General features: G+C 40.4%; 1 protein-coding gene across 1 annotated transcript in view; it reads right to left on the bottom strand.

The window, feature by feature from the left end:
* Tceanc2 (transcription elongation factor A N-terminal and central domain containing 2) overlaps window positions 1-14,835 on the bottom strand; it is a 40,167-nt gene that overhangs the window by 4,419 nt on the left and 20,913 nt on the right. Inside the window, exon 4 of the mRNA XM_004874643.4 lies at window positions 5,295-5,488. Coding sequence (XP_004874700.2) covers window positions 5,295-5,488 — 194 coding nt within the window. The remainder of the gene's footprint in view (window positions 1-5,294; window positions 5,489-14,835) is intronic.

Genomic DNA, 14,835 nt, shown 5'->3' with positions numbered 1-14,835 from the left:
AGAGGAACTCTCCAAGAGATCTAAGGCTTTACTGTACTTAGTGGCCAGATCCTTTCTCTGTATTTTTCATGACCTGACTGGCCTCTTTCTCACATATTTTTGCTCCCCTCCATGAGCCTTACTCACTATCAATTCTAACTGTCTCTCTCTGCTGGTCTACAAATCTCCCTATCCACAATTTTTGCTTTCTCCTAACTCCTCCAACATGCCTTGTGTTTCAAACATTCACACAGTTGCTTTCTTGGGATTTCCTAATCCCCATTTCTCAGAGGATCTGAATTGCCTTCTGTATCTATGTGTGCCTGTCCATGAGTGTGTGTGTTACTCAGATGCACTGGCTGGAGTGGGGAAGATACCAAACGCACCCACTTAGGGCTCTCCTTCACCAAGGAATGGACTTGGTGGCAAACAGTGCCATAATCAATCAGTGCTGCCTGCCACATCTGTAAGTTCTTTAAATGCAAGGGAACAAGTTTTCCATGTGTTTACCTTGGTGCAGAACTTCCCATGTTGTACTTTAACTACTTGTCTATCTTCTTCAGAAAACTGTGAGACCTCGAGGGCTTGACATCATATATCCATTTCTAAATTCCCTTGCCTGGCCTACATACTGGCACATAGGAAGTATTCAATAAACACCTGTCAAAAGAATGCCCTTTCGACTAAGGTGTATAATGGATGTTGGGAAATGGGAAGAAAATGTTCAAAAGGGAAGGGGAACAAGGGAAGAGGGAGGGAGAAAGGAAGGAAGGGACAAGAAAAACAAGAGAATAGAAGGAAAAAATGGAAACAAAGCTTTTGTACATAGGGAGGGGAGGGGACTTGAGGGGGGGAATGGGATAAAATAAAATTTATTAATAAAAAAAAAAAGCAGGGCCAGGGATTTAGCTCAGTGGTTCCACCGCCTGACTCACAAGTGCAAAGACCCAAGTTCGATCCCTGGTACAAAAAAAAAAAAAAAAAAAGAGCATGTACAGCCCCATCAAGAACTTGTTAAAGCAGGGAAAGTTTAAAATTGTTCCTCTTCCCCTGCCAAAGGTTGTGAAATAGTTTTAAAAGTACCCTTCAAAATCTTATGCGTTTAGGGCCAGGGATTTAGCTCAGTGGTACCGCACCTGCCTCGAAAGCACAAGGTCCTGAGTTCAATCCCTGGTACCAAAAAAAAAAAAATGTTATGTGTTTAATATGTGTTTGCACATACACATGCACACAATAAAAAAAAAGCCCTTTCTCCCCATGTGCACCTCCTTTCTTTCCTATTCTTTTAATGTTGTACAAATAGCAGATGGAATATATATTTCAGGGCAGAGTACTGAATCTTGTGCACACTGGGATACAATCTATCACTGAGCTACATCTGCAGCCCTTTTTAAATTTTATTTTGAAATAGGGTCTTGTTAAATTGCCCAGACTGGGCTTGAATTTGCAATCTTCTTGCTTCAGCCACTTAAGTAGCCGGGATTACAGGCATGGGCCACCATACCCATTTTAATCTTTTTATTTTGTGTACTTTCTAGTTAGCCAAATCCTCCCCCTCTTTAAAGGTGAGTTCAACTGCCAGTTCATCCTTGACACCTTCCCAGATTCCCACAGCAGATTTAACAGCTCCAAACTGTGTGTCTACACCACTAGCTAGCACCACTATTTCAGACTGCTTCACATTTTTGTTAGTCATTTGAGGCTCAGCCAGGTGTAATAAGCCTTCTTAGGCTAGGGAGTGCAACTCATTCATGTCTGTATTCTCCCTGGGCACCTAATAGATCTCAATAAACACATGTTGAATCGAAAATCCCCTTGAAGCAAACTTTGCATGGGTTTTCCATAGTGTGACTGAATTTGTACTTACCTAACCACACTTTTTTTTTTTTTGGTACCGGGCATCAAACTCAGGTCCTTGTGCTTGCGAGGCAGGCGGCAGAACCACTGAGCTAAATCTCCAGCCACACTTCTTTTTGACCACTTGAATACATTTATGAGAGAGCTGGTCAAAGCCAGGGGTGCAGTCTGAGGCCATTAAACAAAGAAAAAACTAACAGTCCCATACGAGAATGTACCCCTGACCTGGATCTCATTAGCACCATCTGACAACCAACTGAGCCAACCAGCCAGTGTTTCATAACTCTTAACGATGCAGGCTCACTTTCAGAATCAGGTTCATTTTTTTAATGACATAATAGGAAAATGATCACAGGCCGTGAGGTAGGAAGGAGAGTGGATAATGAGGAAGGGGCAGTAAGAGAATGGCACTGCAGGGGATGTTCATATGGGGAAAGATCTAAAAGACAGGGAAGAACAAAGAAGATCCAGAAGGGAAAAAGTGAAGGGGAATGAAGCCTGGGTTTCAATGATGGAGTTTTTATTCATCTATTCCATTATTCCAAGAACAAGGAAATAATCCATGAATCTAGAAAGCAAGATTTATAGGGTAATAAAGAAATGAACCTTTTGACTGTATATATAGTCTTCATTTGTAGGTTTCACTATTAAAGGATATTATAACATAGAAACATCTTTTTCTACCAAAAATGTAATGAGCAGATGTGGTATTTGCAAAAACACATGCTAGGATCAAATTGTAAAGGCTTTTCAGTCATTGGGCCAGTAGCTCACCCAATGGTTCACTACTGCCTGATAGAGTATATTTATGGAGATCTGATGTCTGATTTGAATGCACTTGATATTGCTTACTGTCAAATGCTGGATAATGAATTAGATGATTCACTGATTTACCCTAATACAGAAATGCCTCATGATGACAGGTGCTAGGGTTAACTGCATATAAAAATATTTATATTGGGCCAGGGATTTAGCTCAGTGGTTCCACTGCCTGCCTCACAAGCGCAAGGTCCTGAGTTCAATCCCCGGTACCAAAAAAAAAAAATTTGTATTTATATTTTGTGACATACCAAACTAACAAAAATACTATTAAAGGCTATTTATGCAAGAAAGACTGATTGATTTTTTTTCTTGCTGGCCAAGGAAGACAGTTAAAGATGCATACTTTTAATTTTCAAAATTTACTCCTTGGGAACAAAACCATTCAGCTATGCTTAATCTGATATTTTTTCCAATTACGCTGGAAAGCACTAATGTATGTATCACTTTTTTAACTTTGCTTTGTAACACTTGAGTGCTTACCACTTGATGTGCCATTTAAAGGATAATTAATGGATAAACTAAAAGGATAATTATTATGGAGTTTAATATAGCAGGCAAACTGCTCATTAATCCTTACAAGCATAGCTTCGTTATTATCATTTACTTTAAAAGATACCATAGGGAACTGGTATTTACCACCACATTAACTACATATTACATATCCACACTGTATGTTTCTGCAATAATTTTGGTCTATTTCAAAAACAAACTTTATTTAAAATAGCAAGTCTGTTGGCTAATCGATACTCTGGAAAATTACTTACAACCTTCATAGTTTTTCTTCTCTTCCAATAGTCACATTGAAGCTTCCTTTAGGAAAAGTTAAGCAAACTTACATCACAGCAATTCACTGCACTATCAAGTAGACATTAAAAATTATAAACACTGAAGCATAAAAATATATAGAAAGGGCCGGGGATTTAGCTCGGTGGTTTCACCGCCTGCTGCGCAAGCGCAAGGACCTGAGTTCAATCCCCGGTACCAAAAAAAAAATGCACAGAAAAAGATATACAGAATACTCATTGAAATTGATCAAGATTCAAGAGACAACACAAATGTAATTATGTCAATTTTCTGCAGTTTTTCTTTGGAGACAGGGTCTTGCTATGTAGTTCCGACTGGCCTTAAACTTACTATGTAGCCTAGGCTGAACCTGAACTCATAGTCATCCTCCTTCCTCAGCCTACGGAATGCTGGGATTATAGGTGTGTACCACTACGCCCAGCCTAAAAATACTTTCTGGGACATTTGGCATATAATTTGCCCTAAATAAGTATTGGATAATCATAACTTGCCCAGCATTCAGTTAAAAAGCTTTAAGAATTTACAAAATAAAAAGATATGCGCCAATATATTAACAAGATTATGCCTGGATGGTAGGTTCCATGGAAATATTTTTCTTCCTGTATTTTTTTCTTTTCTTTTTTGGTACTGGGGATCAAACTCGGACCTTGCGCTTAGGAGGCAGGTGGCGGAAGCACTGAGCTAAATCCCCAGCCCATTTCTTTCATTTTCTATTTTAAGTTTTTATTTTTAAAAACCTAAAACATTTCTTTAAAAAAGTAAATAATATACCACAAGTCCACTTGCTCATTTTTTTTGAATAAATAAGATAGGCTAAAAAATTTTTGGAGAATGCAATAACTGATCAAGCACTTAAACCAGATTTCTCAATTCCATCTCTTATCAAAAGTATTGTTATTATTGATATTTTAATAGGGATACCTTGGAACATCGTGGGGAAAGAAAAAAATGTGGATGTTATATGTCTGATTTTCCAGAGTATTAATTAGCCTGTAAGATTTGTTGTTTGATGGTGATTAAGAGATCATGAACGAGCAAAAATGCTTCTTTCAGCATGAATGCTTCAAACCACTAACATCCGAGTGGCCAGCTGTGCAGACAGAGAATGTGTCTATCCAACTGATTTTATCCCTTAGAACTGAAAGTATGAAAGCTGACAAAGGTGGGAAAGTAGAGTCTTTTCAACAGACAGCTCTTTATCACTGAAACTCCAAAACACAGTCCACCCTAAAATATTTATTTCAGTGGGAATGGAAAGAATTTTAAACTAAAAGAACTAACATTCAATGAATGACTTCTAATCAGCAAGCACTAGATACTATTCCTTTGTATAAATGGTTCATTTAACTTTCCCAATAACCTTAGATGATATGAATTAAAATTCTCCAAAAAAAAGAAAAAAAAAAAAAGAAAAAAAAAAAAGAATTAAAATTCTCCTTTTACAAATAAAGTAAGTCTCAGAAGTGTTTAGGAATTTGCCTAACACACCAGGAGTACTAGAGTCAGGGTTTCAACCCTGGTCTTGCATGTTCCAAAGCCTGCACTGTTACAACACCATCTCTCAGAAGGTTCATAAACCCTTCAACAGTCACCTATTAGAATAAGGCCAGAGCATTGAGCCTATGAAAACTCACCATGAAAACATAAGCCTCATGCCAGGTGTGGTGAGAGAAGGCTGAGGCAGAAGGATTGCCACGAGTCCCAAGCCAGCCTGGACCACATACTGAGCTCAAGACCAGCCTGGACTACACAACAGAGACCCTGTCTCAAAAGAAACACGAGGCTCATTTAACCAAGAGCTCTTAGGAATCACATTCTAACTAGGACATTACCTTCAATCCCAAGGCTTCTGAGAGTAATTTCTGGGCATTTTTCCTAAATAATTCTGTTTTGGGATCACTTTGGACTTCAATAGACGGTCTATCCAAATGTTTTTCAATGGAAGTTTTCCACTCAGTGTAAACTTCTTTGGCAAGACAAGCCACCTCTGAATCTGAGTGCTTACGCATCTTGTTCACCGTGTGACCTAGAACAGGAGAGAAATCAAAGGAAAGATGGTTCTGTCTTCTGAAAGCACAGGACTAGATGAGCTGAGGTGTGGGACCGAGAGCCATTCACACACCCAAGGATGCAACGCTCTTGTGCAAATGAGATCTGTTGCACAGAGGCTAAGATATAATGCTCACTAGGAGAGAACCGGATTTGCCAATAGAGCAGTAAAAAACTAAAGGCACTGTCAATAGAATCTTTAAAAGAACAGCAATGAGGGCCAGGGATTTAGCTCAGTGGTTTTGCCACCTGCTGTGCAAGCACAAGGACCTGAGTTCGATCCCCGGTACCAAAAAAAAAAAAAAAAAAAAGAACAGCATTCAAAACAAAACAAAACTAAGGATCTAATTCCTTAATGCAAAAATTGAAATAAAAGAAAATGAAGTAAGCATTTGTACTATGTTTTGGTACATATTATATATTTCAAGGCAACAGAATAACCCTAGTTAGTAAGGGAACATTCTTTATTTAGCAATAATATGAAATAATTAACAGAATTAGAAAAAAAATGTTGTAGCCTCTGATGAAATAATTCGTTCAGAAGACAAACATGAAACAAGAAAGAAGAGAGAAAAAAGAAAAAGACAACCATGATTGGATGAACTCATCCATGAAAGGCCAGTAAGTTTAGAATGGAGGCTGAACTGTCATCTGCTGATCCATGTTGGCATCCCTAAGAGAGGGACTTTGGGCAGCAGTACTTGACAGCCCTACCCAGGAAGTGGTCCCACACCCAACCCTAAAAGACCAAATGAATCACAATCCAATTAGCTACTCGAAGCTAACCTCCAGTTTACAGGAAATATGAGAGACAGAGGAGTGAGTAAGATTATAGCATAAAGAGACAATATTCAGAATGTGGGCCACTCTACACAACAGGTGTGGTTTCTCAACAGTCAGTGGCATTGTTTAAAAAGGGGGACAGAGGTAGGGATTGCTATGGATTAAAAAGAGTCTTCTGAGTCCAGACTACCAAAAGTGATGCATGATTCAAATCCCAAATGAAATGAACGAACTGTTAAAAGATATTTTTAGGTAAACAAGAAATATGAATATGCACTAGATAATAAATTATGCCAAGGAATTATTGTTAATTAAGCACAAAAATGGCATAGTAGTTACCTAAGAAAATATCCATAGTTTTTAGAGATGCATACATAGGTATGTAGAGCTGAAATGACAAAAGCTCTGAGATTTGTCTTTAAAATACTCCAGTAAACACAATAAAAGCAAAAAAGAGGGGCCGGGGATTTAGCTCAGTGGTTCCAGCACCTGCCTCACAAGTGCAAGGATCGGAGTTCGATCCCCGGTACAAAAAAGAAAAAAAGAAAAAGTTGAAGTGGGGCAAAAAGGGCATATTGGAGTTTGTTATAGCATTCACTTTATTTCTGTACATGTTTGAGATTTTCATAATAAAATGAAAAAGGTCGGAAAGGTCAAAAATTTCAATATGCCAAAGTACCTTTAAGGGCCGGGCATTTAGCTCAGTGGTACTATGCCTGCTTAGCAAGTGTGAGGTCCTGAGTTCGATTCCCAGAACCCATCCCCCCAAAAAAGTACCTTTAAAAATAAACACGTAGAAAAGCCAAAAAAACCCAACTGAACACTTACAATTGAAAGTTCAGGGGTCTGGGATTTAGCTCAGTGGTGCTGCAGCCTGCCTTGCAAGAACAAAGTCCTGAGTTTGATCCCCAGTACCAAAAAAAAAAAAAAAAGGAGGATCATTAAAGAAAAAAATATCTCCCATGATATTTTCATCCAAGGAAATCCATATGGTTTGGTAAGACACAATGGTCATAAAAACAGAGATAACTTTAGGGCTGGGGATTTAGCTCAGTGGCGCTGCGCACCTGCCTTGCAAGTACAAGGTCTTGAGCTCGATCCCTGGTACTGAAAAAAAAAAAAAGTTCAAATAAAATGGAAGAATACAAGATAGATATATGTTCAAAAATCAATACCTTTCTACTTAGGAAATAAGCAGTCAGAATATGAGTGAGAAAATCCTGGCTAAACTAGTAAAAAGCCTTGATCAGTTACCAGAGTGGGTGTGACACGTGTGCTGCCTATCTCTGCCTGTTTCTCAGCTCTCTCCCTACTGCCACTGCTGTGGCCTCAGAGCTTCTGGGTGACACAGAGGCCCCTTACTTGCCTCTCCTTGAAGTCTGCTACCCCTCGATGTCATCTTTGCACAGAGGCTGGAGGGGCTTTTATTCAATCTTAGTATTTTCTCTTTTAGGCACTTTTAAATAAAACATAAATCCGACCATTTTATTCCTACACTTAAATCCTTCAACCCTATATCCAAACTCCTTAGCACAAGTCCCTTCACAATCTGCCACCCTCCCACCTACTTCCCAGCTGTATTTCCAGCTACTACTGTATGTTCATCCTATACCTCGGCTACTTGAAGCTCCTAAAATGCTTGAGTATTTTTCCTTATCTCTTTATTTTCCAATATGCACCCCAATGAACATTCTGTCACTTGAAATACTCTCTTTCCTCTCTACCTGGGTACCTTCCATTCAGCCTGGAAGACTCGTTGGGGGTCCCCTCCTCCAGGGAGTCTTCCTCAACACTCCCAGTCTTTCTCGGTACTCCTGCTTGGTGCTTCCTTAGCACTTTGTGCTTGTTTGTCCCAGTAATTACTAGAGTTAGTAGTAATTATCTGACCAGTCATCTCTCTGCTCACCACAGGAGCTTCTTGAGGGAAAGAGTGATGACACATTCATCTTTCTATCTCCTGCAACCAGCAGAGTGGCAGGAGACAGGAAATGAAGCAATCAGGCAGGTTCAGTGAGAGACTCAGAGAAAGAACAATATACATTATTTTATTTTTTATTTTTTTGGTACTGGGGATCGAACTCAGGTCCTTGCGCTTGCGCAGCAGGGGGCGAAACCACTGAGCTAAATCCCTGGCCTGAACAATATATATTCTTACAGAAGTACCTACAGAAGTTTTGAATAAAAGAGGCAAACAGAGCCAGGCGCTGAGGTGCATGCCTGTAATCCCAGCCTCTCTGGATGCCAAGGCTAGTGGACTGCAAGTTCATGGCCAGCCTAGGCATCTTGGCAAGAACCTTTCTCAAAATAAAAAATAAAGGGGCCAGAGATTTAGCTAAGTGGTGCCACCGCTTGCTTCGCAAGTGCAAGGTCCGGAGTTCGATCCCCAGTACCAAAAAAACAAAACAAAACAAATAAAAAATAAAAAGAGCTGGGGATGTAGCTCACTTGTAAAGTACTTCTAGGTGTGATGCCCAATACTGAAAAAAGCTAAATCAAAAACAAACAAAATACAAGAGGAGTAAATATACGACGAGAGATGGAAATATAAGCACAAAAATGTCAATCTAGAAATTAATTTATAGCTTTAATGTAATCTCAATTTAAAAATCTTAATAGGCTGTTTCTATTAGAATATAACCAAATAGGGCTGGGGATTTAGCTCAGTGGTTTCACTGCCTGCTGCACAAGCGCAAGGACCTGAGTTCGATCCCCGCTACCAAAAAAAAAGAATATAATCAAGTAGCTCTAGACTTATTCCAGAACTACAATTGGGCAAGAATATAAAATCCTATTTTGAGAACAGAAGTTATGAGGTACAAATAGATCTATGAGACTAGAATATATTACAAAACAACAATAATTAAAATTATATGAATCAATACCAAAAGGAATAAATGGATCCTTGAAACAAAAAATGAAGCTCAGAATAGACACTTAAAAAGAGGGGAAGGTTGAGGGGAAGGGGAAAAAAGAAAAACAAAAAGAATTGACATGTGTTATGAACATTTACCAATTCTCCACAATGAATGTAATCATTATGTACTGCAAATGTGTATTAATAAGAAAATTTTAAGCCGCCTGCTTCATAAGTGCAAGGCCCTGGGTTCGATCCCCGGTACAAAAAAAAAAAAAATTTTAAAAAGAACAGCCCCTGTAATATATTTAAGAATTTAACATAAAGTCGGGTGCAGTGGAATGTTTCTGTAGTCCCAGCTACTTGGGAGGCTGAGGCCAGCCTGGGGAACTCAGTGAGACCTGTATCAAAAAAGCAAAAGCAAAAAAAAAAAAAAAAGAAAGAAAGAAAGACAAGGATTTAATGTATAATAATTTAAAATGCTCCACAGAATAAAGGGAGGCAGAAATGTAAATTTGGTTCTGCCATGCCCCTCTGCCATGGCCCCGGCCTTGGACCTAGCCAACTACGGACTGAAACCTCTACAAACTGTGAGCTAAATAAACCTTTCCTCCTTCAAAAAAAAAAAAAAGAAAAGAAATATAAATTTGGAGAAATGATAAAAAATTTAGAAAATGTCTGCAATTACACCAAGTGCATGGCCCCCACAGCTTGATTCCTTTATGTTCCATGCATTTCCTCGTCACTTATGGTTAAGGACTGGCCCAGACACCAGCTGTGCAGGGCTTGAACAAGGAACCATCCCCACTTAAAGGTTCTGTGAAGAGAATCACGGGGTTTAAAAAAAAAAGGTAACATGAAAAGGAAGAGGGAGAGAACATAATAGTCTTTAACTTCTCACTCTAACCAATTATTTATAAGAATTTTTATCTAGTCTTTCTACTGACCAGGGAAAGGAGTCCATCAAGACGGGGAGGGGGGGGGGATGAGGAGCAGGAGGAGGAGGAGGAGGAATGCAGAGCACTCATTAGAAATGTCTAAAGGTGTTTCCTAGCTAGAATGCTTAGGAAAGCGCTTTTGAAATACGCATCACCTAAAAACAGAAGTCACTACTGGAAGCATTCCTTTTCATGGTAGAATTATCTATCCCTGAGATTACTCATTCAGTAAACAATTTTTTGTGCTGTTAGTTACTGTGGTAGATGCTAAAAATAGAAAGGTAGGGGTGGGGTTTAGGTCAGTGGTAGAATGTACGTTTATCATGTTCAAGGCCCTGGGTTTAATCCCCAGCACCCTCCAAAAAAATTTTTTTTTTGGTACCAGGGCTCAAACTCCAGTCCTTGCACTTGTGCAGCAGGCAGCGAAACCACTGGGCTAAATCCCCAGCCCCCTCCAAAAATTTTTAATAAAAAATTTAAAAATACAAAGATAAATAAGATATTGCAGGACTCCAGAGACCTAAATTCAGAGCATTATAACAGTCTTACTGAGCCGACTCTATGCCTGGTGCTGAGGACTGAGATGAGTAGGATGCAATCCTTGTAATTTAGGCTATGCTTAACCTTGCAAGTGCAAAGACAACATGTATATAAAAATACCCCAGCACTGGCTGAGGTTGTGAAAAGCTAGAAACAAACCTACAAGCTCATCATTAAGGATCCAATTTGTTAAAAACAATTACAGTCCATTTAAACAATAACTACTTTATACTCATTAAAAACTGAAATAGCTCTCCATATAGTAACATGAAAAACATGATCACGGCATTCAGTTAAGTGAAAAAAGCAGGTCTCAGAAGAGCTTGCACAGTATGAGCCAGTATTTATTTTTAAAGTTACATATGTGTAGACATATAAACACCATATTTGTTTATATGCGGAGAAGAAAGTCTTAAAGAACTTACAATCAATTTATTAATTTATTAATTTAGCCCCACTGAGTAGTGGGGCTGTGTATCTGTGCAGTGCAGCTCACAGCCACATGGGCTGTGCTGTAACAAAGGTGTTCTCAGGTTGCTCTGGAACAGAGGTCCCGCCCATTACATGATCCTCGCCTAATCCTTTCTTCCCCCAGAGAGGCACTACTGACACAGCTTTATGTCTGGGAAGTGAAGACACAGAGGTCCCTCCGTGTCCTCCTTGAGAAATTCGGTGGACCTCTCTGTCCCTCTCTGTCTCTCTGCTTAGCCTCCACGTGGCATCTGACTCCATGTGGCCTTCTTTCTTCTGAAACACCCTCTTCCATTGCTTTTTGAGATACCACCTATTGCTGGTTCTCCTCTTCCTTCTCTCTCTTCTGCTGGCTGCTGATCCTGTCCTACCTTTAATTATTTGTGAACTTGCTTGGGCAGTGTCGTTGGTCTCTTCTTCCTCCACGTTCCTGCCCTGAGTAATCTCACCCACTCCTGTGGCCCAGCCTCCACCTCAAAGCAGATGACTTCTAACTGTGTGTCTCTACCCAAAGGCTCCCACTCTGCATGAGACCTAAATACTCAGGCCCTTACTAGCTATCTCTCTGCTTATTCTTAACTCTAACTCAGCATTCTTGTCACACAATGGCATCCCTCATCCGCCATTTTACACTCTGCCGTTCTCCTCATCCTTATTTTCATTCAGTCATTCCAAGTCACACAGAGCCACTTCTTTTTTTTTTTTGGTACCAGGGATTGAACTCAGGACCTTGTGCTTGTGAGGCAGGCGGCGGAACCACTGAGCTAAATCCCCAGCCCTAGAGCCACTTCCTTAATACCCTCTATACCTCTCCCCCTTCCTCCTCCCTTCCCTCTCCATTCCCACTCCCCTGATTCAGCTTCTCATCACCTCTCCACTGTCTACTGCAATAGTTTACTGACAATCTCTGTCCTCAACCTGGCCCTCTCCAATTTGTCCTCTATGCTGAAGTAAAAAATGACCTTTTAAAGACAACTTAATCATATCAGACCCTTACTGATAACCCTTCAATTTCCCTCCATTGATCTCAAGCTAATTTCTAAATATAGTGATACCTTGGTGGTTGAATAGCTCCAAGCTCAAACGCTCCACTACTAGAACAGTAGTTTGAAAAAATCTGCTCAGTGTTTATAATTCTGCTCGACAGTCAATCGAAAATCTGATTTGAAAATACCTGTGTGGGGCCGAGAGTGGATCATGCATCGAGTTTCGCTGCACACACAAAGGGGCAATGCTTCAGTCCAAGTGCTGTTCTCGCCCAGACAACATATAGTGGTTGTGTTAGTGCGTTCAAACATTCGCCACTGTGCTTTTTTGGACTTTATTTGTGTAAAATATCATAACCATAGCTCCAAAGAATGTTAGTGACATCAGAAGTAAAGCTAAGAGGAAAACTGTGGGAGCCGCAGCGGAGTTAAAGAAAGAAGTCACTGTGAAATTTGTTAAAAGTCCTGGAAAAATGAATTTATAAGTGTACTTTTTGGGCCTCAGAACCAATTATTTGTTGTTGGTTTTTTTTGGTACCGGGGATCAAACTCGGGTTCTTGCGCTTGCGCAGCAGGCGGCGAAACCACTGAGCTAAATCCCTGGCCCACCGATTATTTGGTTTTCCATTATTTCTTAAGCGAAAAATGTGTTCGGTTTTCAAACTTTTCAGCGTTTGAACATGAATTTTGAACGAACTGAGTTCAACACCTGAGGTGTCATTGTATAGCAAAGCTCTGGCTGTCCTGGAATCTCTTCGGCCTTACTTCTCATCATACTGCCTTCTTTCCCCCTGCTTTCCCACCCCGTTTTCTCCACACACTACGTTCTATGTATAGAAAGCAGCCTGTATGGTCCTGTTTTGGGTCATACTGACTGGCCTTCCTACATTTCAGTCCCTTAATTCATATATTCCCTCTGCCTAGAATATTTACTTATTTATGTATGTTTGTAGTGCTGGAGATCAAACCTCTGTATGCTGGGCAAGCACTCTACCACTGAGCTACACCCTCAGCCCAGGTTAAAATATTTAAACACCAAGGAGGGCAGGGCTAGGGCCACAGGGAGTGTGAGTGTGTGTGAGTGTGAGTGTGTGTGAGTGTGTGTGTGTGTATGTATGTATGTAGATGATTTAAGACTTGTTAGCCAAAGGACAAAATCTCCAAAGGGGAGAAAGAGAAAGGCAATCCAGAGGGGCAGGAATAGGAGGGGTTTGGGGGCTCTTAGGAAAAACACAACAGAATCATACAGTTTAGATCACAAAGGGAATTTTGTGGTAACATTAATGACCACTAGCTATCCGGCTAAATACTTTACATATCTTAACTCATGTAATCCTCGAACAACCCTATGAAGTAGGTGCTATCATAACTCTCCATTTCCCAGGTAAAGAACCTCCGGTACTGACAGGCCAAGTAACAGGAAACACAGCGAAAAGCAGGGCCAGGTGTCCAGTACAATACACATATGGACAGTTTGGCTCCACACCTGCTGCTTTAACCCCACATTCTTGCCTCTGGTGATCAGACAGTCCTACTTCCTCCTAATTCAAATGGGAAAAATGAGACTCCATGACCTTTCCCCAAGGTCACAAGTTGGTCAGTAGCTACATCAAGGAAGTTAATGATCTGCAAAAAAGTCATTATTTGCTCCACAAAGTTTATGTTTTAAAGTAAATGGTGCCACTGGCTGGTCTGAGGACCTAGGCCAGGTCCCCTGGGTTTAAGGTTAAGGGGTTTGTGCATCCCAGCACATTATTAAGACAAATCCCCTACAGGAAGCAGTCTTTTGCTCATTTAACAAATGTTACCAAACACCACATAGGTACCAGGACCTCTGCTTGGCACTGGGATCAAATATTGAGTGAAACACACACCTGTAGGAAAGAGTTCCCAGCAGTTCTAAGCACAAGAAAGACAACTGAACACACGAATGCATGAACATATTACAGGTCCTATGATGGTACTGAACAGGGAACCCCACAGGAGGCCAAAAGGACAGAAGACTCGATCGACTGACCAAGAACACATGGGAGAGGCAATGCTTACCCTGAGTCTTGACAATGACTCAAGGGGCCAGGAGTGGCACCAAAAGTAGAGTAAATAAAAACACAGAACCCTGAAATGGTGTGGCATAATCGGAGGAGTGCAGTGGGCTAAATAATGGCCCCACAAGATGCATATGCACTAATCCTCAGAATCTGTGACCGTGCTACATGGCAAAAGGGACTTTGTAGATGTAATTAAGGTTAAAGACCCTGAAGTTTTCTAGGTGGAACCGAATCTAATCACAAGTCCTTAAAAGTGGAAGAAGGAGGTCGGGAATTTAGCTCAGTGGTGCTGCCACTGCCTCACAAGGTCCCGAGTTTGATCTCGGTACCAAAAAAAAAAAGTGGAAGAAGAAAAATGTGGAATAAAAGGCAAAAGAGTAGGTCAAAGAGATGAGCTGTGAGAAGAATTCAGCTCACCATTTGCTAGTTTTGATCATGAAGGTAGAAATGCAAGACAAGAAATGCAGGTAGTACCTGGAAATTGGAAAAGGCAAGGGAAGACTATTCCCCGAGACCTCTAGAAAGGAATGCAGCCAACAGCTAACTTTAGCTCTTTGTCAACTTTAGGTTCTGGAGGGGGCATAACATGGCATGAGAACATCTTAGCACTGTCATTTATTTGGTTGTCTGACTTGAGACAAGTTACATGAAACTCTCCAAGCTGCAATGTTCCCATTTGCAAGATGGAGAGAATAACTACACTG

This window comes from Heterocephalus glaber, unplaced genomic scaffold, assembly GCF_053883595.1.
Source record: "Heterocephalus glaber isolate CG9 unplaced genomic scaffold, H.glaber_assembly_v1.0 deba00001449, whole genome shotgun sequence".
NCBI lineage: Eukaryota > Metazoa > Chordata > Mammalia > Rodentia > Bathyergidae > Heterocephalus > Heterocephalus glaber.
Note: the sequence above shows the minus strand (reverse complement) of the source record. Positions and strands in the feature narration are given on the sequence as shown.